Raw genomic sequence first — 27,813 nt, 5'->3', positions numbered from 1 at the left:
GTTACAAAGCTTTCACTTTTTTTTTTTTTTTTTATTCCATACACAGGTGAAGCATCCAGCACAAAAGCTACTGCACATTCTTGTTCGCATTTGAATGCCTCATCACGATACCAAATATTGCTTTGCAACATCTTTTCTCAAGTAAACCAATAAAAATCATAAAATAACATCAAAATAGTGTGCTTCTTAAAAAAAAAAAACTTTTATAGTCTTATTTGCGTGTATTTTAAATAATTTTAAAGCAGTAGTCTAAAAAGCAGAGCAGGAGTCACCAACATGGTTTAGATCTGTTCCAAATTCTTGATGTCTCTCTAGCAAATTCTAGAACCATCTCAAATCCCCCCTTCTCAAACAAGATTTTCAATCAACCTAGGATTTCTTGAACTGCAACTTTTTGATTTATTTCAATAAAGTTCCGACCCAAAAGTACAGAAACAGCATACAGTTCTAGGAGTAAAGTTGTCAGTGACCGTCTTATTGAAACTCTGGTTTTTAATACAGTTGATTATTGAGGATATACTGCTGAACAGATTTAATTTGATTACATGGAGCAGCACAGAACTAGTTCAGGCCCTACTTAGAGTAAAGTTGTTTGTGTGTTTAGAATCTGATCGTGTGGCCATGACATGTGGATCAGTACTTGGACCACTTTTGTTCATTCTGTGTAGTGTTGAGCCTTAGAGTCCCTCAAAAGAGCACCAAACAGCTGCAGATCATTCAACACCCCACAACATGGGTTATGACCGAAAGTGTACTTTCGTCACGCGCAGCCTAATTGCCTGTTTGTTGTCAGCCTTGTGGCTACGTGGATCATTTTTCATTGTACTTTGACACATCATGAAAAGAAACAGCTTGACTTGTCTCTTTCAGGTCTTGGACGTGTGCTTGAACAAGCTGGCATTAATGTCAGAGAAATAGTGAAGGACAACCTTTCATGGTCTGATCTCACAACAGTCGTCAACAGTCTTGAGTAAAGAACATCCCAAGTAAAAAGAACAGCAAATCATCCCCCAAGACCTCCATTTCAAACAAATTGGATGGGTCCGAAAATGACTACCCATAGAAGAGTAACGAGGATGTTTGAACAATTGACAAGGAGGTAGGAGAGGACGGTCTGGAAGTTAAATGGGAGGAGATATTTGGTGTGTCAAATAGTGATGATGACTTTTAGGCCTTTTTGACAAATTAATATTCAGCTGTGTCAAAAAATAAAGCATTGAAACTTCAAATCATTTGTCATTTGTCTCATTTCCACCCCCTCCATAACCGCCACAGTAGTTATATTAATTTATAATATTAATAATGATATAATTCGATATACAATGAAGAAGTGCGTCTAAAAGTAGCATAATTGTGTAATTTTATTAACACACATAATGTGTTATTGGAAAGCTATGATCTAGGTATTTTTCATTTTCTTTTTTAACATTTTAAATCATTTTTTAAAATCTATAAATGTGTTTACATGTTGTCAATTTATGTTCATTGATTATTTTTGCTTTCTCAGCTTTGCTAAAGTATGTTTGCTAAAGTATTTGTTAATGCTTCTACTGGCTGTATGAAGCAAAGCGAGTTGCCTTGTGTATGAAATGTGCTCTAGAAATGAAGCTGTTTTACCTTGCCGAAAAGTGATCATTAGAAAATGTAAAAAAAAAAAATGTTGGTGATCCCTCAAGCACAGCAAAAATATTAAGACTACCAAGAAGTCAAAAAGACAACACACCTTGGCAAGTAACTAGTCTTCAAACAACATATGGGAAGGTCCAGTGTTTAACAGTCAAGTGTATTCACATTCAATATATTACAAGCAAACATAAGAAAATGAGATATTCACAATTAGTCTGTCACATTGTGAAAGCTCCGCGTCCAGCTTTCATTCGAGGTAGGCTTGATGTTTAATGACAAGCACTGGAACCTACAAAGTGGAATACTGTATTGGATCATGCTTCACTTTGGAGGCTCCACATAACCTGCACAACTAAAAACCACTCAGCAGAACTAGTATGCTGATTTTTCACATTGATAACAAAACCAGTTGGTGTTTTTTTTTTAATATATATATATATATATATATATATATATATATATATATATATATATATATATATATATATATATATATATATATCTTTTTTTTTAAATGAGTAAGACACTCAACCCAAAAAAAAAAACAAAAAACGCCAGGTTAACAAGAGTAAAGATGTTATAATAAAATATTCATATATTTATTGTAGGTATACTCCGGTACAGACATGGGCAAACTATGGCACAAGGGCCATAGTTTTCATTCCGGCACACCAAACTTGAAGAAATTATTGGTGAAAGGAAAAATGATGATGTTACTAGACTAGAGAATAGTGGAACTATCCGTGCTTTAAAATATTGTCAGCACAAATAAAAAAAATAACAATAAAAAAAAAGACTTATTTTCTTTGTTTAATTATTAGTTGTTTAAAGAGTAATATCAATAAATCCTTAAATACATGGGACTTGAATAACACTGTTATGCTTTTTTAATTTTCAATTCAATTGACAATTTTCTATCATGATGTGGATTATCACAATACTCCATCCATCCGCTCCTGGTCAAACTTATATCAAATTTTAGAAGTCTTTGTGGCCCTCGAGTCAAAAGGTTAGCCCACCCCTGCTCTCAAACTTTATTACATAAACAGTTTTTATGTTTTTGAAATTCACCATCAATTTTGATTCTTTTTCTGGTGATATTACAATTTTATGTCTTATGGGACATTTTTTTTGTACTGTCGTGACTGCAATGTTCGATATTTGTGGCATAATTGTATTTGACAGTCACATAGTGATAATGACTTTTAGGGCTTTCCAAAAAAATTGGATTTCAGCTATGTCAAAAATGAAGCATTGAAACGTCAAATAATTTTATTGTTGCAACATTAATTTCAGCATTTGCATGTATGCGCACATTGCCTCGCACTAGTCTCGTTTCCACCCCATCCTCTCCCTCCTATAACCGTAACAGTTATGTTACTGTACGTTATTGGATATATGCATCTAAATGCATATATATTTGGATATATGCATCTAAATGCATCTAAAAGTACCGTCATTTTTCATTTTAATATCACACACCTAGAGTTTTAAATGGATAGCTATGATATGCTTAACCACTAAAATCAGGGTTATATTTACACTTGCGTTTTTGTAAAATTCACAGAAATTAACTTTTTAAGTAAAAAAGGGGGGGAAGGGTGTCAACTTATATGTGAGGTTGACTTGGGATTATATGGCATACAACAGTTTGGGTACTTTTGCTTGTAACATTGATTACAATTTTCTTTTTTTTTTATAGTGACTTAATATTTAGTTTATGACCTAATTTGACTATTTTTTTTTATCTCTTCAGTGTAGCCTTCCTCCTAATACTTTGTGTGCTTGTGATTTTGGTCCCTGCCCAATGACCTTTCTCTGCCCCATAGATGCCAAAACAAATACAGTAGTGTATTACTTCAAAGAGCAGATTTACCAACGTGTCTTGTGTGATATTCTGGCAAGAATCCTTCTGAATCGTTTTCAGCTACGTAAAGGGTTGACGTGATTTATCATCTACACAGTTAAGCACAATGCTGATTGTCGGGTAATTGGATTTTTTTTTCCATCAAAAATGACCTCTGCCAGGTATAATTTGCAACACTGCCAAAAGAACTGCAGCTTTCACTGGTCACATGGTAGTCTCGCTGTTGTGGTTGTGCATGACGTCGTTGTCCTGGCAGATGAGCTGGTAAGGTTTCTGGCTTTCCTCAATGACAGAGTTGCGCACCTCATCATCCTGATTGTGCAATTCGCCACGACAGAGGTGCTCCAAGATGCCTGCCCCGAGGGAGTCGCCCAGCACGTTGGTGGTGGTACGCAAACGGTCCCTGAGCAAGGGGGTGGTGCATTGACACACAAATGTACAATTAAAGATGTGTCTCTCGAAACATACACATTGTTTCACGGCATGACATTTAAGCAGAAAAGCTTGACCAATCACCCATCATGCTGACATTTAGCGGGCAACTCACAGAAACCAATCCACAGCGATGATGAGGGTTATGTCCTCTGTGGGCAGTCCCACCGATGTCAATACAATCACCATGGTAACCAGGCCAGCCTGAGGGATGCCTGCTGCTCCGATGCTGGCAGCGGTTGCCGTGATACTAAGTGGGTGGCGGGAGGGGATACAAGAGGAGTGGAGAGATCTTTTATCAGATTGCTGCTGGCATACCATCGGGGTTAAGTAAAGGAAATTACAAAAGGGAGCATCACACTTGCTTTCCAGTAACAAAATTTTCACCTATTTTTTCATATTTTAAATATATACTGTACATCACTTTTATTTTCATTGAGAGCCAAAAAAAAAGCTTATTAGTGGTCTATTTAAAAAAAATAGATTAATAATTTATTTCAATTTACCAGGAGATATTTACTATTCACTTGCAAATATCATGCCTCATCTGTTTACTGGGTTTGCTGCTGGCTTTGTGGCAGAAAATGTGACTGCGTCCCTAGCAAAAGGGCCCTTGCGTCATGAAATGAAAACGCAGATATTCATATGTTCTAATTCTACATGGAATTCCAATCCAGAAATCCAGAGTTTTGAGGACAACACGTTTAGTTTCGGAAAATACATTTTTCAAAGTTCTATAGCAACCAGTATCTTAGGGCAATGGTTCTCAACGTGGGGACTGCAGGGGGGTCTGTGAAATAATTTGGGTAATTAAAATATAAATAAACATACATATATATATATATATATATATATATATATATATATATATATATATATATATATATATATATATATATATATATATATATTGTTTCGTTAATTTCATTTTTTTTATACTGATTTGTGATTGTATTCATGACTCTTTAATTAAGCAATCAAGTCAATCCGTTTAATATATTTTTAAAAATGTCATAATTTTGGAATATGTCAAAAAGATTTACGTAATGGATGTCATCAAAAAAGACCTTGATTATTTAGTCACTAAATGTTTGGCAGCAACCTATTTAAGGAAAATTGATGCAGTTTGTTATGAGGAAGCGTGGCATTGGCAATATTTGTTTTGTAAACTTCAGTACGGCTGAAAAGTAACAAATATTCTGTTTGCCAAATTGTATATGTTGATGAATAAAAAGGACACTTATGTTTGGCTTGAATTATTATTTATTTTTTTTTTCAGCAAACATTTGCAGTGAGGGTCCATGGAAAAGTTGCTTTCCAAAAAAAAGGGATCCCTGACTCCAAAAGGTTTGAGAACCCCTACCTTATGGGAAAAAGACCACTGGAAAGTACATTTCAATAGAGAGTAGAGAAATCATCATTTTTAGTCTTTCAAAGCCAGGAAAAATCACCCTCAACAAATGACATCATCTGCCAATGACTGCTTCTTTGATTAGTGCTAGTCATGCATGAGTGTGTGAGTGGTGGGTCTGAGTGTGTGATGTCTTTTTAAATTATTACATAATGATTACATATAACTCCAATGATTTCCCATCGATTTAAGAAAGTTAAGTCATAAGATTAATTGCCATTTGGTGTGGCATGTGACAAAAATGTTTATTGATATTTGAGCATAGATAAAATATCTCAAATGCAGACACTAGTTCGGCTGAGTGGTTTTTAGTTGTGCAGGCATTCAATTATGTGGAACTTTCAAAGAAAATAAATGCTATACTATAGTGTTTGAAAACACTTTTTTTTTCTTGCATTTGACACAACACAAAAAGAGCACAGACACGTTCTTCATACTATTCAGTATAACACTGCCCTTCATAAGTGAAACTTATGTTTGATTTTACACAGAGCTAATGGCCTAATATAAAATGGATTAAATACAGGCGATGGACTCTGGAGCTTGCCCAGATACTAGCAATATTCAATAAATCCTTATTTCATACACTTCTACTGCAATTTTACCTTTGCAACAGCTGGAAAATGAAAATAGACACCTCTAGGAGGGTATTTTTTTGAGAAATCAAAAAGTTCATATTTTAGTTCAGTTGATCTGTATTTTTCATTTACGCAAAACTTTATACGGTGACATGCAGGCTGTTTTGTCAGAGCTGAGAATAAGTGAGTTAGTTTTTTTAATTCTTATACTATGAACACAAAATTAATTGGAATTTAATGTTTCAACTAGGTGGGGCACTTTGAACACATTACAATGGACACCTGATTGCAGCGATATGAATCCTGATATTTGACATATTCTTGCCTGCCATTAAAATGCATTAGAAAGTTAGAAAAAAAATAATGGCTGAAAATATTTGGTCTAACCCCCAAATTTCAATGTGTTTCCCACCAAAAATTGAAATCCACATAAGTGCTTTTGAAACATGTCATGGTCTGTAGGGGTTTTGGGTTGTGGGTTTATTTTGAGGGGTTCTGTTCCTTTCTGTTTACGTATATAGTTCCTGTTCCTGCTCCTCTCGTGTCTCCCTGCGTTAGTTCTGATTTAGTCCACCTGTCCGCGTTACCTGCCCCTCATGTCCTCCAATCCGCTCCCCTTGCCTATTGTTCCTGCCCAGCTGCCATGCGTTTCTGATTAGTTTGTGAATGTATTTAAACCTAGTTTCTGTTACAGCCCTGGTCGGATCATTGTCATGTTATGTCATATTGTCTCTGTCGCGTTTTCGTAGTCCCGTCTCGCCCTTCGTCCCTCAGCTCTGTGTTTACCTGCCAGCCTGCCCATAGTGTTTGCTTTCTGTTTTGCCAGCCTGCCTGCGCCCTTAGTTTGAGTTTTTTGCCGCCCTGTTTTTCCCGCTTTTGTTCCCGTTCGTTGTGTTAATAAATATGGATTTCATGAAGCCCCTGTCTCGACAGCATCCTGCTTTTGGGTCCTTCTCCTCCGCAACCACGCCGGCCTTCATACCCGCCGCGCACCCCGTGACAAAACATGAGTATTTGGGGTCAATAGCATTGCAATGAAAATTTTAGACTCGCCATCCACTTCAAAAACTTTCTAGAGCTGTTGATGGATGAATGATGAGAGTGATATAATTCTGGTATTTAGACCATAGATTGGTATGAGTGCACTACTGATTAAATTAGGGTGAAAATACAAATGGCTTGCCACTGATTAAATTAAGGTGAAAATAAAAATGGCTTGCATCAACACACGTTTCTGCAATCGGAATCTCAGAAGATAACTTGGTTGTAGAAATGACTGGTGAGCAAACACTCCAGAAACCTACACTTTTGTATATGCAAGCAATTGAGAAGTCACGTTCCAAACTGTACCAGAGGCCTTTTGTAAGCATTACCTGATTGTGAGAATCTGACCAAAATTCAGATCCATGTCGTTGACTTGGGCGATAAAAATGGCCGCCACGGCTTCATAGAGGGCGGTGCCGTCCATATTGATGGTGGCCCCCACGGGCAGAACAAAGCGAGTCACCCGTTTGTCCAAATGGTTGTTCTCCTCCAGGCAGCGAAAAGTGATGGGCAGTGTAGCAGAGCTACCAAATGAAAAAGACCCAAATTCCTTTCATTTAACATTTGATTTATGATGCAATTTGTATGTTATTTGACAGCGAGTCAAAAATGAATATTGCTAACTTTGGACTAGGTGTGTGTGCTTAATATTACGAACACCCGATTGCAAGCGACCTGGAAGAGGTTCCCAGAGCGGTGATGAGTGCCTGCAGAAGGCCACCAATGAAGCTGTAGGGATTTTTTCTGGTCACCATGAAGTAAAGCAGTGGTAGCACAAAGAGGCCGTGGATGAGAAGGCCCACGATGACTGACACGGTGTACATCACAAGCTGGCCGCCCATCTCTGCTAGATCTTTCATCTCCATAATCTTACCCGCTATCAGGAAGAGGATGCCTACTGGGGCATACCTGCCAGATATACAGTAAAACACCCTCAAGTTCAAATGGTCTCAAAAACATTAAGTGGTCAAGAAATTCATGCTTCTAACCCTTGATTATGTGAAACTCTGAACTGAAAGTCAATCCGGGTGATAAAACATCATCCTCATAAAGATGACCAAGATGTGCAAACAGAGCATACTTTGAGACTCTAAATTACAGTGTAAATATACAGGTATAATAAAAATGTATATACAGTTTTAAACAAACTCACAAAAGAGGGATTCACGGTCACCATTATTTTTTTTTTTTTTAAAGTGATTCAGTGACTGGTGTGGTTATCGTTTTCCGCAGTAAAAGCATAGTACGAACTTTGCATTATGGGAATCAGGCTCAGCCACTCAATAAAGTTATTCAAAGGCTTGCAAATGGCATAAATTGTCTGCTAGCGCCCTCCGGTGATTTTGGGATCTCAACACAAAAATTGGCTATTGCACTTTGTTCACAAGTTACCTTTGAAAGGGCTAATGCAAACATCAGGGGAAATGCATGATAAAACATTGGGATTTCAATTTGTCCAGGGGATGACAGGACGGCACATTGAAAAGTCGACATGTTTTGAGAATCTATGCAATATTTTAGCCTCCTAGTTGTTTTTCTTTTGTATGCTTTTCCTTAGGCATCAAACATGTAAAAGCCTGATTTGGGTCAAAATTTTCCCCCAGGGGTAAAACACTATATCTAATCAGTCTGTTTTCATGAATGATTTCTAAAACTGCATGAATAGCTAGTGTTGAGAAGCTGACATTGGAGGGTTTGGAGAATTTTAAATTACAAACGTCTTTAGAAAACTATTTTATTGTTCAAATAGTTGTCAATTAATTGAATAACTGACTTGTCGTTGATTAATCAATACATTTGGAGTCTTTCATAGAGTTGCCAAGGTGCCTCCCCGCCCCTTGGACATGTTGGAAAAGTATTGCCCCCAAACACCTAGTTCAGGGGTGTCAAACTAATTTTTATCATGGGCCGCATTGCAGTTATAGTTTTTGTCAGAGGGCCGAAAAAATTGTGTGTTTGTCACACACTTACCTAATTTTTAAAAATTAGAGGCCGTTAAAACCGGTTCAAAAGACAGATCGGGAACAAAAAAATGTGTCTTTTTGAAGACAACTTGAAAGTTTGGTATTTTAGCCAGGAACTTTCGCGGGCCACACATAATGATGTGGCGGGCTGGATCTGGCACCTCTGACAACTGTGACCTAGTTCAATTATCAATGCAAAATTTGGTAGACATGTTTGTAAGAACAGAGCACATGAAAACACCCTAATGACCCATGACAAGTTGAAGAGGAAGTCAGCTGCACATCGATAGCATAGCACAGTATAAATAAGGTTGTTTCACTTCAAATGATGCATTGCTGTATGTGTGTGTGCAGACCAGATGATGATGGCCACCAGTCTCATGATGGCTTCATTGAGGCCATCAAAGAAGTCCCTGAGGGCCTGACCCTTCAGCTTCATATTACCGATAACCAGACCGAAGCACATGGAGAAGAAGACCAGGCCAAGAGCGTTGACACCATCGGCAGAGCCTGACACGGGCACAGTCTCTTCCAAGGTTTCCTGTGTGTGTATGGGGACAGTGTGATGCTTATGTGATGGATATATGAGCCAAAAGACAAGGGAGTGGCTTACTTGGATGGTGTGAATCAACCTGCTGAGGTTCACATTGGTGTCTGTCATATTGATGGTATTATCAGTGAGGTTCAGGCTCACCGTCACGTTCCTCGTTTGTGAAATCCTCTTGTACATGGTTTTGTACTGCAACAAGTCAACAAAGCAAAACTCTAAACTACTGTATTTTTTGTTTTGAGTTGGTTGTGGTGTAATAGATTGTATTTTAGAAGTTTTGTCTTGCCTGCTTGAAACAAGCTTCTACAAGATTTGGTGGAAACATGTTTCTGTGGAAAAAATGGAAAGATAGACCATTTTGTGATACAGCTTGTCGGTAAGATAACTGCATTCATTTTTGCAAAGGAAAAACAAAACAAAAGAAAAATTACTAAAACGTGGCTTTATTATTTGGTATAATAAAGCTGTAATTATTAATACATTTTATATATATATATATATATATATATATATATATATATATATATATATATATATATATATATATATATATATATTTATTTTTTTTTTTTTACTAAACATATATATTATATATATTTTTTATTTATTGATAAAATTATTCTCGATATTCTGTTCATTTCTTGCCATAATATATCCATTTGGTTACGCTCCTTCTAGTTTTTTAGGTTTAAGTAATATATATATATATATATATATATATATATATATATATATATATATATATATATAGATATATATACATATATATACATATATATATATAATATATATATATATATATATATATATAGATATAGATATATATATATATATATATATATATATATATATATATATATATATATATATATATATATATATATATATATATATATATATATATATATATATATATATATATATATATATATATATATATATATATATATATATATATATATATATATATATATGTGTGTGTGTGTGGGGGGGGTGCGTGTGTGAGCGTGTGTGTGTGTGTGTGTGTGTGTGTGTATGGGGTGAATAAAATAGAAGGTGAATAGGTGAGTAGAAGGTACCTTTCTACACTCTACACTCATTAAAAGGACAATTTTTGGAATGTGTGAGGAATATACATACGAAATCTTAGCCCACACAATATGCAAACTGAGATTCAAAATCCGTTTTCAATTATGTTTGCTGTTAGTAGCTAACATATAATGGTGAGCTCTTGTCTGAGTGGCATGCCCCATGTGATATAATTAGCGACTACTAGACCTAGGTCTACATTAAAAAATTTAAATTGAAGCTGAGCCACTTGTATCTCAAGGCACCATTGTATATTCATAAGGACTATAAGAGGTGACTACACAGTAAGAAGATGAGACAAAGATAATGGATTACCTGATCAGGTCCAGGAAAGCATCTGTAGCCTGGACCAATTCCACATTTCCACTCTTGGTTACTGGACTGTCCCTAGTGCCTTTACCGGGCTTGATGATGATCACAATGACAATGCCGATGAAGACGGCGATCAAGGTGGTCACCATGTAGTAAACCACAGCACGTGCGCCCATTTTACCAGATGCTTTGCTGTCTAAGGAGGACATTCCTGCAACAGAGTACATTGTTTGATTGACTTGCCTTTTTATTTTTTTTTCACAAGACTGCATTCGGAAACTATTCACAGCATTTCACTTTTTCCACATGTTGTCATTTTATAGCTTTATTTCAAACTGTATTGAATACATATCTTACCTCACAAATCTACACGCAACGCCCCATAATGATAATGCGAAAGAAATCACATTTACACAAATTTTCACATCCTTTACCATAAAGTTAACATTATACAGTACTCTAAAACTATGATAACCTGGGTACAGTACATACCCCTGTGAAGAGAAACACGTGCAGCTACTTAGCAAATTAAACTACATTCATTGTAACGGCCAGTAGAATTTTGAAAATAATTGTTGTGTTTAATGGTTTCAATGCCAGACTCTCAAAATATCACTTAACATGAAAGGTTGGCATAAGCTTTTACGCAAAATAAACAGAAAGCCCCCGAATCGTCCTTACGGCACTTGGGGTCTATTTAAAGGGGGTATTTGCAATTTTTCGCATGCGCCTGTGGGAGCTTTAGGGGCATTCCGGTTAAATGCAGCAATAAACACTCCTCCTCCTGCTGTCTGTAGCTATAACAGATATGGTGACCTCCAGAGAAGTGCCCCCCCCCCCCCCCCCCCCCCTATAATATCATTTAATGATAACTAGACCTACGAATATATTTAAAACATAGTGTTGGTTTTTTGAAAGTTTTTTTTGAAATTTATTATCATTTAATGTTTTCACTTTTATCTCAATCTTACACAGTGTCACTTTAAACTTGCCATGAGCATGTTCAATATGCACCTGTGACCAGGCTGGAGATGATGAGAGGCAGCACCAGCATCTTAAGCATTCTCATCAGCAGCTCCCCAGGAAAGGAAAAGTACTTGATTTGTCTTAAGGACAAGTTGTGGGAGCGCAGAGCAAAGCCCAGGACGATTCCTGAACAGAAAAGTACACTGTAAAAGAATACATGTACTCACCTTGTTGACATCTATTAAGGCTATTAATACCCGCAGTATCTGTTAGTCTGTTGAAATCTGTTGAAATGCAGGACGTCAAAGTAAAAAGTCTTCATAGAAAAATTAACATTTTAATTTCTTCAGTCAGGATCACTCGACAGTGGGACCCCGAGTTACGAGATGAATCTGTTCCGCTGTTGGGCTCGTATGACGAATTCACCGTATGGCGGGCAATCCAAACCTATGTTAAATAGCAGATGCGTTTAGAACCCCAGGGAAAAACATCAAAATTGTACACACATATTAAAAATTGGTACCAAAATAGTATAGTAAGTGCTACGTATATATAACATACATGTATACAATCAAAAAATGTTCTTACTTCTCTCTCTAGCAATCTTGGGACCCATGGCTAACCCCTTCAAGTTTGAATTAAGCAGTAAAATGCACTATAAATACGGTTCAGTAACCATAACCACCCACAATCAAACAAAGCTTTATCGTTCCGCCATTTTGAAACAAGTGAGGCCGACCAATCACAGAGCAGCATCTCCATGAGGAGACGCCGACCAATAGCATTCTCATCAGCAGCTCCCCAGGAAAGGAAAAGTACTTGATTTGTCTTAAGGACAAGTTGTGGGAGCGCAGAGCGAAGCTTTTTAGTTACCTAAAAAGGCCAACTGAGTTTTTTCATCCCCCTTTATGTATTTTCCCAGCTTTGCGACAAAAACAACTGTCATGCCTCTGGGGGATTGGCAGTATTTGTGTTGTTTTGTCTCCATCTGCAGGCGTTTTTAGGTAATTGCCCTTTTTTTCAGTTGCCGTCAATACCTTTGTGCAATGCGTCACTACAATGCTGGTTTGCTATTGGTCGGCGTCTCCTCACGGAGATGCTGGTCAGCTATTGGTCGGCCTCACTCGTTTCAAAATGGCGGAATGGTAAAGCTTTGTTCTATCGTGAGTGATTACAAAAATGTATTAATAGTGCATTTTATTGCTTAATTCAAACTTAAATGGGTTAGCCATGGGTCCCAAGATTGCTAGTGATGTTAAAGAGAGTAGTAAGGATGATTCATTTGGAAACGAAGCTGGAGATAATCAAGAGATACGAAGGGAATATGGGCATAACAAGCACCACTCAAAGGTAAATAAATCCTTTCTATATTTTTTATTTATGATGTTTTCTGATTGTATACATGTATATTATATATATGTAGCACTTACTTTACTATTTTGGTACCAATTTTTAATATATATGTACAATTTGATGTTTTTACCTGGGGTTCTAAACGCATTAGCTATTTAACATAGGTTTGGATTGTCCGCTATATGGTGACTTTGCCTTATGAGCCCAACCGCGGAACGGATTAATCTCGTAACACGGGGGCCCACTGTACTATGATTTATATTGATTTAAAATTTGATCGATTAAAAGAAATTGATCTGCTTCCATACTATGTATGAGTTACTTGAAAGACTGCCTTACTAAGATTTTAAAGAACTGTTGTCTTCCAATTTTTTACTTCTCAACAGAACTGTTGATTATTTGCCAGCTCATCATTGGCACCTTTTTAAAAACACAACTCTTTGATAAACATGTACTATTACCAAAAGTGACTCAGCAAAAATCGGTGCTATATTTGGCTCAACTTTTTCTTTCCAAATACACTGAAGAATATTACAAGAATTTATATTTTTCACCTTGAGGATATCGCAAGACCTTCCTTATTCTATCTCCTTACGACAAAGACCTTGATGCATTTGTTACTTGCCTTGACTATTGTAACGTATTGCTCTCTAGTCTACCCATGTCTAACATCAAAAGTCTGTTGTCAGTACAAAATGCTGCAGTTAGACTCCTAATGAGGATAAGAAAATTCGACTATATCGTCACGATACAATCTTCTCAATCATTTTGAAAAGATTACACTGCTTAGCACCTTTCTACATCATTGATTTATGTATTAACATATTACAAGAGCCAAAAAGATCTCCTCAAACATTTTCTATTTAGGTTCCAGTGCTCTGGAATGCACCTAATAAATCAATTTAGACATGCTATCTTAGTAGAATGTTTAAAAGCGACTAAAATCTCATTTTTTAAACTTGTATTTAGTTGACTCTTTTAATCTTGTATTGAGTTGACCGCAGTTTCTTTTTTTTTCTTTCTTTCTTTCTTTCCTGGCTCCTTCCGCCGGCTACAAGGCAGGGCTAGAAAGTGAGGGCTGAGTTGAATACTGCTGTGCAGCTCTGCACCAACCAATCAGAGCAAGATCTGAGCTGGGATACCCCAACAGAGATTATGGACCAGCCGGGCCTGGTTTCCGACGAGGAACTGTTTTTCCGAGGGCGTCTTCCGGCAAAATTTTACCTTTGTAGTTCACTTGTTTTATGCTAGTTTGCCTTGTTTGTAATACTAGATCATGTGCCAATTCATTGCAGCTTGTTGAGCCCGAAAGGAGGTCTCCTTTCACCTGCGGCCCCTTCTCAAGGTTTCTCATGATTTCCTAGATGGGGTTTTTGAGTTTTTCTTGCATTAGGAGCACAGTTTCAGGGAATGCCGTTGTGGATTTGTGACTGTATAAATACATTTGTCTAGCCTTGATACTCACCCAAAACCACAGCAGCAATGGTGAATAAAACAAAGAGGTTTCTTTTGAGGAAATCTTTGACCTTCTGCTTGCTGACAGAGCTCATTTTCTCCTTCACAATGCTCGCTCTCCTGTCCATGGCCACACAAACTCGTTTCTTCAAGTCAGCTTTCTCGTGCTCGGCGTCGGCGGTTTTATCTGCGTTCTCGTTCAGGAAAAGAGTAGTGCTGGTGGAAGGCGGCTTCTCGTTCATAATCAGCTCTAAGAACCTGGTCCAGGAGGTAGGTTTTGTGTGCAACTGAAATAAAGAGAATATGATTGAGGGAGAAATAAAACATAAAACCCACAACACATGGTGGATTTAAAAGGTCTACACACCCCTTGCTCAAATGCTAGGTGTTTGTGAACTAAAAAAAAATGTAAACAAATTTCCAAACCTTTGCCACCAATATGACTCCAAACCTGTGCAACTCAAACCTTTTTACTTCTTTCAAGTGGGAATGCAACTACGATAATGTGCTTGCACATCCTTTCATATCTACAGTACGATCTGGCTGTGTTCACAACTAACCACATTCAAGCTCATAACAATCATAATAATAATCATCACATCTGATGATTATTGGGCACTTTAAATGGTGGCAGGAGTGGACTGGCTCCAATTTAACATCCTGAACACATCCACATGTATGTGTGTACCTGTGCAAACACATTATTCAGATGACAGTGATCCCTTGCTACTTCGCGCCTCCCCTATTGAGCCCTCAGTGGATCGCAGATTTCTTTTCATTAAAAACAAAAAAGCTACATTGTGGAGAGACGTGCTTGTTAAACAACCTGCATGCCAGACAAACGAGTTAACTGTAAATGCACAGGCCACGGGCATCCTGCAAGACACGTGATGGCTCCCAGCTCGACAATTGACCAATGAGGGCAGGAGTTGTAACCCACTCCCACTCAGAAATTGAAATTCACTCCTCATTGATGCCTGCATCTTGTAGGGGGTGGGTGGGTGGGCGGGGCAGATTGTCTCACCAGTCAGTTGAGAGCAGTACTAATATTTTCAAATATAATATATATGTATAATAATATGTATAATATAAGTATATATATTTTTTTGTCATTGCCAGCCAAGACATGGAAACTTGAAGAAATAACAGTACAGTTACTGTATAAGGTATAATCATTTAAGATTCAAGTAAATATGTGTACTGCAGTAATATTTTTCTTAAATATGCAAAGTATAAGTACTTTTCACATTTAAAAATTCAGGTACCCAAGTCCACATGAATGAAAACTGGGGGGGGGGGTAGTTTGTGTTTTTTCACTTATCGCGGGGGGTTTCGCAAAAAATAAGGGATAACTGTATTTCAATTGTTTAGTTTTACTTTTCCTCTAATTAAGATTTTTTATTCTGTTGAATTGTATTGGTTAATAATGGTATTTTTTTTCCTCAAATACATGGAATTTGAACAGTAGTTATTTAGACTTTAGTGATCCAGTGTCAACAATTTGCATATTATAAAACATAAAACATGTATTATCTATTTTGTCAGAGATTTATTAATTTCACAATATTTTTATTACTGTTATTGTTGTTTGAAATGCATGAAGAGAGTTATTTCTGTTAATTTGACGATCTAACTAAAATGCATGAGAAAAGTGACAACACATTTACCACAGCTCATATTGTAATTCATGACTACAATAATATACATTAATAAATCATACGTCTTGGAGCATTCAGCAAAAACTGAACATCATGTGCTTTGTATACACAATTTTTGAACCATGGAATTAAAACACACGCACATGTGCACACACACTCTCACACAGACACTCACAGACACACGCACACACATGCACACACACAAATAAAGACATTTTGATGTTTGGTAATTGCTAAAAATCTACTTGATAAAAGTACAGTACTAACTACAGCATGTTTCTCTGAATAAATTATCATTAGAGCTCTGCAAATGCCTCACTTAAAAAAAGTACTTTAAACAACACAAAAGAAGCTCTCAAATACAGTTTGAAACAGTTCCATAACCTTACCCTTTGGAGTTGTGTGGAGTAACACCAAGCAATGGGACGCACGTGGCAGTTGATTTCAAGCTGTCTTATCTAAGTAGGTTACGATATTTCCTCTGTCGGCTTTGACAAACAAATTTATATGCTCCACTAAAGAACAGGTGGAGTCTTAATCTGATTTCCTTGTTCCTGTTATTCCAGCCTCCTCTTTTAAATCTTTTTTCCCCAAAAGAAATGTGAATGACATGAAAATTGAATGGCAAATCAATAATGTGATTGTGTCTTAAAGGTGTATTCAGATATATTGTGATACAGAAAAGGTCTATTGTGATACGTATTACAATATATTGGGCAATGTTTGTTAAAAAAAAATCTTTAGCATATATATTAACTATGAAGGACAAAACAGAAGGAAATTATTAGAGCAGACTAACACTATTTATTCTTTTTCAGAAGCCACACAGCATTGAGATCTATGAAGACACATTACACATTACAATTACAAATTACACAAGCAGTGGGTCCACATTTTTTATTTCTAGCATGCCCTTAATATGTCCCCAACCGTTGAGAATACTTGTTTACATGGCACAGATGTGTCAGGATTACACAGCTAGCACTTAGCCACACGTGCCAGCATAAAATACTGGTGACAGTGCTCTTCAACCGTAAACGAAACAGATCTGTGACGTCAATTGTGTAGGTAAAAAAACAAAACAACAACAACAAAACCAAAGAAGAATCTATTTGTGATAATTTATCAAACACAGTAAAACCTCAAGTTACGGTCACTTCTGTACAGATTTTTTCAGCATATTATTAAAAATTACTTAGCATAAAAAAGAAACAAATTGAAATCAAACAAAACAAAACTTGAACTCAGAATTCCCATCTGATTTAAATGCAACATGAAATTCTACTGCTTGTTAATATGGGTGCTCTAATATTGCACTTGGGAACACTCGGGTACACATACAGGAGCTTACTATAGATGACTTGAACACTGTGCAGAAGCCAACTCAACATTCTGATAGATATGACTACAAGGGTAAAAACCAACGAAATGCTTTCTTACTGTAGTATCAAAGTTTTTTGTTTGGCTCCTTGTCTGTCGCCACTTTTGCTTTGGGACATGGCCTCACTGCAAGGGTCATCTGTTGTATCATTTAAAGTGGTGGTCAAGCGCTTGGAATGATTTACATGGAAAACACGATTCATAATATGACAAACACCAACAAGCTAACAAGCACCAGAAGAAGAAAGCACATCTCCCCAGTCCTTTATTCCCTCCATTGGCTTCCTGTTCATTTTAGAGTTGAGTTTAAACTTTTAGCGTTTGTTTTTAAAACTCTTAATGGCCTTGCCCCGCAATATTTATCTGAGCTTTTAACTGTGCGGGAACACCCTAGGGCTTTGAGGTCATCCAACCAACTGGTGTTGGAAGTGCCTAGGTCCAAATACAAGCACTGGGGTGACCGTGCCTTCTCGGTGGCTGCTCCCAGACCCTGGAATAAACTCCCTTTTAATTTGCGCACTTTATCGGACCTGGTCCTCTTCAGATCAAGACTGAAAACCCATTTTTTCGGGACGGCTTTCAGTATTCAGCAGTGTGGTGACTCTCTTTTTTAAATCTTTTATTCTGTGTTTTTATTGCATTTTCTGTGTCTTAAACTGTGTGTGTTATTCTCTATGTTCTACTGTGAAGCACTTTGGTCCACCTCTAGGTGGTTGTAAAGTGCTATATAAATAAAGCACATTTACATTTACAAAAATCATAATACAAAAGCCACTCTGGAGTGGATTGATGAAAAAAAAGAAACATTACCAAAATAAGCTTTTAAAACCCATACGCAATATATTAGAAACTACACATTGTGGTGCAGTACGCGTGTTGCGTCAATTTGTATCGCAGTATATCGACTTATTGATATTATTGCCCAGCACTAATCCATGCCATGAACCAGAATAACTGCTTTTTATGTTCCCAAGTTGTACTGGTATGTTGGCTATTGCGTAGTTGACTCCCTTGAGACTGTACTTATCTCTTCACATGCTCTTGCAGAGGGGGATGTCATGGGTGGCTTCCGGGGTCTAATTCAGATTCCTCCCTACCTCAGCAAATGTTCTGGCAACGAGAGGACCGACTGATGGATCGATCCACTTCACAACTATCTACGAACTCAAAATTACAAGGATTTGGTGAAGAGTACATTTTCCTAAATTTTAGTTTAATTCAAAATGAATGTAATTTTGTCATAATTTGATTGGAAAAAAGAAGAAAACATTTTAAGTTCTGTGAACCCCTCACTGTTCATGAAAGTGTCAGGGACCAAAAACCAAGAATTGCAAGAATTTGGTAATTGTGGTAACCCACCTCCGAAACATTTGGTTGTGTCTGTACTGGTAGTAATATGTCTATTCTAAATCCATGCCCAATCACTGAGTGTTGTCAACGTGTAGCTTAGGTGGGTTTATTTCTCCTGAGTGTAAACTTGGTCTTCAGATTTTAAGCAAGACGGCAGCAATCTTGCTTTTTAACAACTCTTGCTTGATTCAGTTACTGCCCTGTAAAAATATTGATGGTAACATGGGAGAGAGCCCGATTATTAACCATGATAACATAGGACATGGCTCAATTATTAGCCGTGGTAATTTAGGACCAGGCCCAATGATTAACATGCTAACAAATAGAGGACACAGATCGATGATTAGTTTCTGTACTTGTGACTTTTGCATTGTGGATAGTTGGGTTTGTTTCTTTGTGCCTACAAACGAAGTGATACATGGAGACATCTGTGTCTTACTTGGTTGAGAATGTTGCTCTTGTTTGAGAAAGACACAACTGACTGCTGATCTTACAATTGAAGGAGAACTTCTAAAATGAAACAGCGACCAAGTAAGGAAGTGGAACCCCCTAAGGCACAGGTGTCAAACTCAAGGCCCGGGGACCAGATCCGGCCCACCACATCAATTTATGTGGCCCGTGAAATCCTGATCCAAATTCAAGTTTCTGGTTAAAATACTAAATTTGCAAGTTGTCCTCAACATTCAAAAATTTTGGGGTAAAAATAACAAGCATTTTTTGTTCCCAATATCTCTTTTGAATGTTTTCTGTTACTTATTTCAAAACTAGTTATGAGTGTGACAAACACACCTAAAATTTATTTGGTTTTAAAATCATACGGCCCTCTGACTAAAACTAAAACTACAGTGCAGCCCCCGACAAATATGAGTTAGACACCCCTGCCCTAAGGGGCCGTTAGTTGACGAAATGGTGGGCAATATGGGCTAAAGTCCATTGCGCGTTTAAAAGTTTGGATGTCTAAATTTGGGTTTCCAGAAAGGTTTTTGTTTGTTTGAAACTAAGTGACTCAATTGAAAAAGAGAAACTAAACTGAGAGGTCAGAAAACAAAATTGAACGTCACATGGAATGTTTGTGCTTGTCTGTAAAGGTGGCACAACGCTGTTTCGAAAAGTACGTTCAAGATCCAACATATACATAGACTGTAGAAGGAAAAAAGAAAGTTGACGATGAAAATGAAACTAATAACATGGAACACCAGGTTGACCATTGTCTTTGCCCTTGTTTTTACAGGCATGAGAGACCCTCTCCTCAACTGCGACCCCTCCTTTTCCACCACCCAGAGTTCCAACATCAACTATGTCACCACAGCCACCTCATGATGACACAGCAGCCGACACGAAACCACTCATATGTGAACCTCTGGGGGCATCAGGCATCATTCTTGGCCTTCTTGCAACATTGTGCTTGAGTGACATGCCTGCCTCCCCACCCACACTGGTTGTGTCCACAACCCACGTTTGTCTCCACACCTGCACTCAACGACAGCCTAACAATGTGGAAGCTCAACCTAACCAATGAAACGGGGATTAGTGCACCATGATCTGATTTTGTGGTGGCGCCCATGTTTCTCGAGAAGAAAATTTGTGATGAGTCCATCAGCAAGCTTTGACATTTGTTTCAGAGCACTGTGCTGTTCATGCTGCCATTCATAAAATGCCATCTATAGTGCCGAACTTACACAAATTTTGCCTACAGTTGAACAGGTAATTTATCCACACCACAATAGCCAAAGGGGAAACAGAAAGCTTTTATCACCTGTGAATGTACATCAGACAATTGACAGAGAGGGGAATCAGCCTCCTTTTTTTTTACACAACACAGACCACATACACGTAAATGGCGATAAAGGAAAACACAAAGAACCAGCTTGATCGATGGAGGAAATTTGTGCAGGTTCCTTTACAAGTAACTGACTTCCTGTGATATTAGACCCGCTAACAGCGGGCTTTTCAAAATGTTATTTGTTGTTGTAGCTGCCAAAAAGGCTTATATTTTGGGTAGCGCATGCTAATTCGCTCATTCTCATTTAAACAGAAAACTTTCTATTGGTCTGACTCCAGGTATTTTAAGTAGCAAACATGTCTTTTGGACATGGCAAATATAGAGGTAACCACTTTAAACTGTTCCTCTCTTCTACCCTTGCGCGACAATGGTAAACGACACGACTGCTTGGCTGAACTTGACCTTCTCTGTACTCCCAGACCTGCCTTAAAGGACAACCCTCTTATTAATCCTGACCTGATTTTGTATGCTGGTGGCTCTGCCTCTTAAGATGCTTTGGGCACTAACCATGTCGATTTTTCTGTTGTCTCTGGTTTTGCTGTGGAAATCTCTGGCCCTTTTCTATGTCACCACACAGCGCAGGCAGCGGAGGTTAACACCCTCACTAAAGCTCATTGTTTGGCGAAGGGCACGTCTGTCACCATTTACACAGACTACTGGTATGCATTTGGAGTGCTCCATGGTTGGTGGAACTGTCAGAATTTCCTGTCCGATGGGAAGTCGGTCCTCAACCACTCTGATTAATGAGCTCCTGGAGGCCATCTTGTTGCCATCCTCTATTGCGGTTTGTATATGTTCAGCACAAACCAATCATTCCTATCCTGTGTCATGGGGAAACACAGGTGCTGGTGTGGCCACCAAAACTGCTGCATTTAAGCCACTCTCCCATACACATACCTTTTTATCCACGTCCAATGTCACATTTGATTTAGTTGCATCACAGCATGACATGTAACAGTTTGCTACACCCACTAAAAGGTCTCTATGGAAACTGTCAGGGGCCCATTTTGATGTGATTACTAGAACCTGTAAATGTATATCCTTGCACGCCAAAGCATGCTTTCTTCCTTGGAGATGTGTCAAAAGGGGGAATGTTATCTAAAATTACCACACACTGGTTCATGAAAGGGTTCATCACACTCGCACAGAAACACCACGAGGCTTGTTTGGTTTGTGTACCACTACATGCAGGTCAAGGGATCACACTCTCACAGTTATCTGCACACTTACCACCGAACAACACTTTGAACATCTCATGATGGACTGCATTGAGCTCTCAATTTGACATTGTGTATATGTTACTTTTCAGCTATACTGAAGTTTAGAAAGTAAAAATTTGCATGTTGGACACCTAATAACAAACCAGGTCAATTTCCCCCCAAAAGATTGCTGCCAATTAGTATTTAGTCAAAACAGCTTTAGCTTTTCTGGCTTCATCACCTTGTTAGCAAGGAGACAAAAAACATATACTGACAAATTTCAAAATAATTATATTTTAAAAAATATACAAAAAATGATTGCTTTTTTTTCTTTTGAACAATTGAGAATATTTTCACAATTTAATATGAAATAAAATGAAATTAGCATTTTTTAATATATATATATATATATATATATATATATATATATATATATATATATATATATATATATATATATATATATATATATATATTATTAATAACCCCATGTTCTGATCATCCGAGATGTTACAATGGCTTCCATCTAGGTCGGGGGTCAGCAAACTGCGGCATCAGAGCCACGTGAGACTCTCTCTGGTTTGGGAAAATAACGTGTAACAAGCAGTGGTGTAACAAGCAACGCATATATATAGTGGTTTGCGCGATTGGGTGGTAGGGCGCCATCGGGTTTGGTGAGACGGGACACGAAACGTGACGTTTGACAGCTAATAAATTTCGGAAGGTAAAAACAGGAAACAGAAATATAGATTAAAATCACGCATTTTCAAAGTAAGATATGGCTGAACATGAAAAGGTAAAGCACTTGAAGAATTCTTAACACAAAATAAAAGTCTTAATGCCTCTCCGTGTGAACAAGAATAGGCTTTTCTTGAAACCAAGAAGGTAACAAACAAGGTAAACACAAACATTACTGAAAGCTAAATGAATAAAATGGAGAATGTAAACAAGAAATACAGCACGGCCTTCCAGAACAGCAGATATTTCAAAATAAGTTAACACATAAGTAAACAAGACAAACTGGAGCACGTGAAGAATTCTAAATACAGAATAAATCTCATTTTGATGCCCCTGTTAATGAACACGGATGGATACAGACGTTTTGTTTGGCTTGATTGCTTCTTTTAATGACAATAATGTGGTACAACTTGTCACGTATTTTGAGACGGCGCATGGCGAGTAGAGTAGAGGAAGGAGGAGGTTCCAAAAAAAAGGAAACTGAGAGGAACTAACTAAAAACAAATGGAAGTTTGATGACAAAACAAGTCATTAGCAACAAGTAACAACAAAATGAATAAAGAAGCAACAGAACTAGGAACTAAAATAAATGCTCGGAAAACGGCAAGGTGACGGTATGACAGCAAGGACAAAGAAGCAGCACCGACCCGACAAGAACTAAATGCAACTGGGGACTTGAATAAACTTCACATTTGACGAGGGAACACGTAACAGCTGGAGAGAGACGAAAAGCAGGGGAAGCTGATTGGATGATATTAGGAGGGCAGGTAAACAGGCAGGCGGACAAGATAAAACTAACAAAACACAGACAGGAAGGCAGCCACAAGGAAAACTAACATGAACTACAGAATATGAACAAAACCCACACAACCCCAAAAAACACAAACCCCAACCAAACATGACACAACCTTGCTTAACAAATGTACGCATTGCTGGGCTACACAGGTTATTTTCAGGAGCTTTTACACGTCAATAAACCCGCATCAGCCATTAAATCTTGTCATTATACGTGATGCTGCCAAAACTTAAAAATAAATCAAAAATATATATATAAATGAAATTTTATGAACTCCAAACTACAAATCACATTTTATTATAAGAACATCATTTTATTTCTTTCCTATTAATTGAATATCAACAAAATAAAATAACACAAACATATGAAAAATTAAACAATAATTAAAGAAAAAGCTTGCACTCACCAAAACAAATCGCAGTCACAATCGATCAGTCTTTTGAAAATTTCCCAATTTATCTTGACCTCTTCATGCTCTCTTTCCCTTCACACTGAAATGTGCAGTGTATCCACTCAGGTGTTCACAAACGTTTTCTTAAAATGAGGAGCTCTCTTTCCTTTGAACTGAGATGTACAATACCATATATCCACTCAGGTGTCCCAAGAAATTTTTAAAAGCACCGTAGCGCGTGTGTCCAGCCGTGCTTTGGGGTCTCGTTGCTGCCTTGGTTAAACAATTGAAGTTTGCTAATCCAGTGTAGCTCCAAACACCAAATCGATCCTTTGCAAAAAAAAAAGCATTCCCAGCATAACAATTTGCCAGGGTTAGCGCCCTTGGTAGCCATGGCAGAAAAACAACAGTCTAGCTTACAACCCTGGTAGCCCAGTCAGAAAAAAGCTACACCTTTAACCCAATCAGCTAAAGCCAACACCGCAGAACTTGGTTGCTGCGTATAGCACCGCCTTCCTCCAGGAAGCATCCACTTATGTCACGGTCAATATGAGGCCTCTAGATGGCGATCTAATGACTCAATTGGCTATTGCAGCTGTCGAATACGTAACAATAGGGGCCCATACAAATGTGTCTTGCACACGGCACAGAAGGCCCGCAAATGCAGGCAGATTTCATACATCTTGGTGACACAAGTTAGCTGAATTCTAATTGGCTAAAGACTCTAACATAAGCAAATGGATATAATACGACATGAAAAGTACGGAATATGGAGCATAATTTTCTATGTTAAAAATGTTCTCTCTCTCTCTCTCTCTCTCTCTCTCTCTCTCTCTCTCTTTATATATATATATATATATATATATATATATATATATATATATATATATATATATATATATATATATATATATATATATATATATATATAGTAAAACTACATTTAAAATTAAATTGACCTTTATTATAATTATAATATAACTTATTATAACAACAATGTCAGGTTATATTAGGCCAGTAGAGAAGGCCTTGCTGACCCTGACGGCTCACCATTGCTATTAGTCCTACTTGAAATAATGACTTCTAGCGGTAATGACTTCGAATGGTACTTTTCAGCCAAAAAGAACCAACAAAGTGACTTGAAATGGATTCTCTTCATTCTTGTGACAGACCCAGATGAGGTCTCAAATGCAATGCAGCCTCAAACGTAAGTTTGAAACTTCTGACATCCTACCTGTGTGAAGAGACATTCTCGCTGAGTGCTCCCAATAGTTTGGCGTTAATGTTGAGTTTCTATTTAATGTGCTGATAAAAAAAAAGCTTGGGGACCCCAGAACTACAGTAGATAGACATACAGCGTACTGATGGATAGAGATAGAGTAAATGGGCTGCTACATACCCTTTTGATTGAAATCAAGCCGTCACGTGTCTGGAAGTCTGAAGTTCCTCAGGGTGGTACTTGAAGAAGCTGCAAACCAAGGATGAAAACTTAAATTCTAAAAGAAACCATTCTGCCACTTCTTCAGAGAAATTCCACACACCTGAAAGAAAGAAGATGCTCCTCTCTTTCACTGTGACGTGAATGTCTTTCCTCTGTGCGGAGAAGATGATAATGATCTGGTTGCTGCCCACACACTTCACATTAGCCCACCATCGTGTTCCGCCTTGGTCGGTGAAGCCTCCAGCAGGGAGCGTGGGAGGAGTAGAGGTTAAGTATTCTTCAGCAGGGAAGAAGAAAAATAAATTATCAAGTCAAACCACCTGCTGCCTGCCCACGTCCCCTACATGGGGTGAAAATCACGACACCTCTCTCCTCAGAGATGTGATTGTCACTTAAAATTTGTACGATGGCCACTTCTCCTGTGTACTGTAACACTGATAGGCGGAATTCACCCCGAAGAGGAATACCAGCAGCCTTCTTTCGTCTGTAGTTGTGGTGCTGCGGGAGGAGATCTGTGAAAAAACTCTAGCCATTGCTATGACAACATGCATCTGCTCATGGAGTGCCCCCACTCAGCATGTTCTCACAAGTCATATGCAACATTGGCTTCCACTAACACTTTTTATTATTGTTACATTAAAGCTGACCATCACAGAGACAAAAAATAAATACAAATTTCACTGTACATTGGTTAATTCCCCAACAATATTTTTATGACTCTTGATTAAAGGAGAAGTCAATTTAAAGAATTGCCTTTTTAATAACATATTCTAGGTGGTAATTAGGGAGCAAATTTCTGCTCATTAGTTAAAATGTTCAACTCTTTTTTAAATAAAATTTATCCAAAAAAAAAACCCATAAAACCAATCATTTCTGATATAAAACGAGCAATCCAGTATGAGCTCAATAACACTGGTGGATTGTTTACAGAGCAAAAGCTGCTTTAGTTGCCAGCGATGCTATTTAGTTGACATTAAATAGATGTGTCCTATGTGAAATTCAGAATAGCAGTGTTGTAAATGAGTAGTCTGAGCCTCGTTTAAATTTTGTTGGCACTTATAATACTGCAAACTAACCCTCAAAATATAATTTGAGAAAGAGGACTAAATGCAGTGAAAGTTAATGTAGAGTATGTGCCACATACAGTATGCACATAAGGACAAAAATGCTGGTAACCTTCTGTTAAACAACTTTTACAAAAGTAACAAGAAATACAAATGTATTAATAATTAATGGATGTAAATTATGTATTGTTTTATTTTTGCAGTCCATTTTAATTACCATAACATTGATGGTAACCATACTGTTTTGGTGTGTAACATTTTGAGCCAATCAGTACAATTAAGCGATTCAAGATAACCATGATAACGGTGTCACGACCATTATTTATAGCGTTTAGGGCAGGGATCACCAACCTTTTTGAAACTGAGAGTTACTTCTTTGGTATTGAGTAATACAAAAGGCTACCAGTTTATGTGAAGACACCAAACATGTTAAGGATTTTTCACAATAATTAAGGGACAGCTGTAGTAAACATGTGAATCAAGTGTAGTATGTAATGTAAATATAATACATGTATAATTGTAAAATTCGTAGAAACGCACCAATGTCCGATCACTCGTAAGCTATTTGTAGAACAGGCCTGCGGGCTACTCATGTGATCTTTGGGAGTTACATGGTGCCCGCGGGCACCAGGTTGGTGCACCTTGAAGTGCATTGTAGGAAGGCAAAGGTAGCATTTGTTTCAAAAAAACATTACTGGGAAAATGTGCGGGTTCTACTAGTGGACTAAATTGTATTACAAGCTGTACCAAGGATATTTTATTCCATGTTCCATGCCAACGTGCATAATGTAATTCTCCTCTTCGCTTATACACCAGTGTAGGAACAAAGTGAGAAAAACAAATAGCATTGCCATGGCAACACAATTACCTTGCTACGTAACATGGAAGCGGGCCATCATGTATGATCCCAGTTTAGATGGGCGTAATTATTCACACGCCTGCAGGAGACAATGCTCTCTTTCTGCTCTGCCAAAACACTTGAGTGCAACGTCATTAAGCTCTTCACAAATCGCTTAACAAAAGTAATAAAACTACTGGTCCACTCAGTTGTCTTTGGGTCCATGGTTACAAAATAATGCTGACTGCCATTATTGCCAAATTCTGATTGATTTGAAGTACGTTATGCGCTGTAATGAAGTGACATGAGTGATTCCATTAGTTACCTAGCAACATGAAGAGTATTCAAGTTGTGCTATTAGTGACCACAAACTCAGACATTGGTAGTCCAAGCCATGTCCGTGCAGTCTTTTTATTGTCTGGTCGCAATGTGTAATAATAGTTTTAGGATGCCCGGGCAAGTGAAATGAAGCATGCTTCCCTTGGATCCAGGTCATGCACACACACACACACACGCACACACACACAC

The 27,813-nt window shown here is 37.6% G+C and overlaps 1 protein-coding gene across 1 annotated transcript; it reads right to left on the bottom strand.

Moving 5' to 3' along the window:
* Positions 1-2,201: 2,201 nt before the first annotated feature.
* LOC148404994 (excitatory amino acid transporter 1-like) lies at positions 2,202-25,596 on the bottom strand. Its single transcript, XM_088407330.1, has 12 exons — positions 25,484-25,596; positions 25,342-25,410; positions 14,658-14,934; positions 11,888-12,025; positions 10,877-11,084; positions 9,759-9,801; positions 9,536-9,661; positions 9,279-9,463; positions 7,634-7,867; positions 7,288-7,482; positions 4,041-4,175; positions 2,202-3,896 (listed from the first exon to the last, which is right to left on the bottom strand). The coding sequence occupies exons 3-12, from the start codon at positions 14,887-14,889 to the stop codon at positions 3,698-3,700; spliced, it is 1,695 nt and encodes a 564-aa protein (XP_088263456.1). The 5' UTR covers positions 14,890-14,934; positions 25,342-25,410; positions 25,484-25,596; the 3' UTR covers positions 2,202-3,697.
* Positions 25,597-27,813: the final 2,217 nt, after the last annotated feature.

This window comes from Hippichthys cyanospilos, unplaced genomic scaffold (assembly GCF_059441005.1).
Source record: "Hippichthys cyanospilos isolate Australia breed blue-spotted pipefish unplaced genomic scaffold, RoL_Hcya_1.0 HiC_scaffold_109, whole genome shotgun sequence".
In the NCBI taxonomy this organism is placed as follows: domain Eukaryota; kingdom Metazoa; phylum Chordata; class Actinopteri; order Syngnathiformes; family Syngnathidae; genus Hippichthys; species Hippichthys cyanospilos.
The sequence above is the reverse complement of the archived record's forward strand: the minus strand, read 5'-3'. Positions and strand labels throughout refer to the sequence as shown.

Coding starts and splice junctions, on each gene's coding strand:
- LOC148404994 (XM_088407330.1), bottom strand. CDS start 14,889: ATGAACGAGAAGCCGCCTTCCACCAGCACTACTCTTTTCCTGAACGAG. Junction 9,662..9,758: donor TAGAAGCTTGTTTCAAGCAG/GCAAGACAAAAC, acceptor GACTTGTTGCAG/TACAAAACCATGTACAAGAG. Junction 7,483..7,633: donor GCTCTGGGAACCTCTTCCAG/GTCGCTTGCAAT, acceptor TTCATTTGGTAG/CTCTGCTACACTGCCCATCA.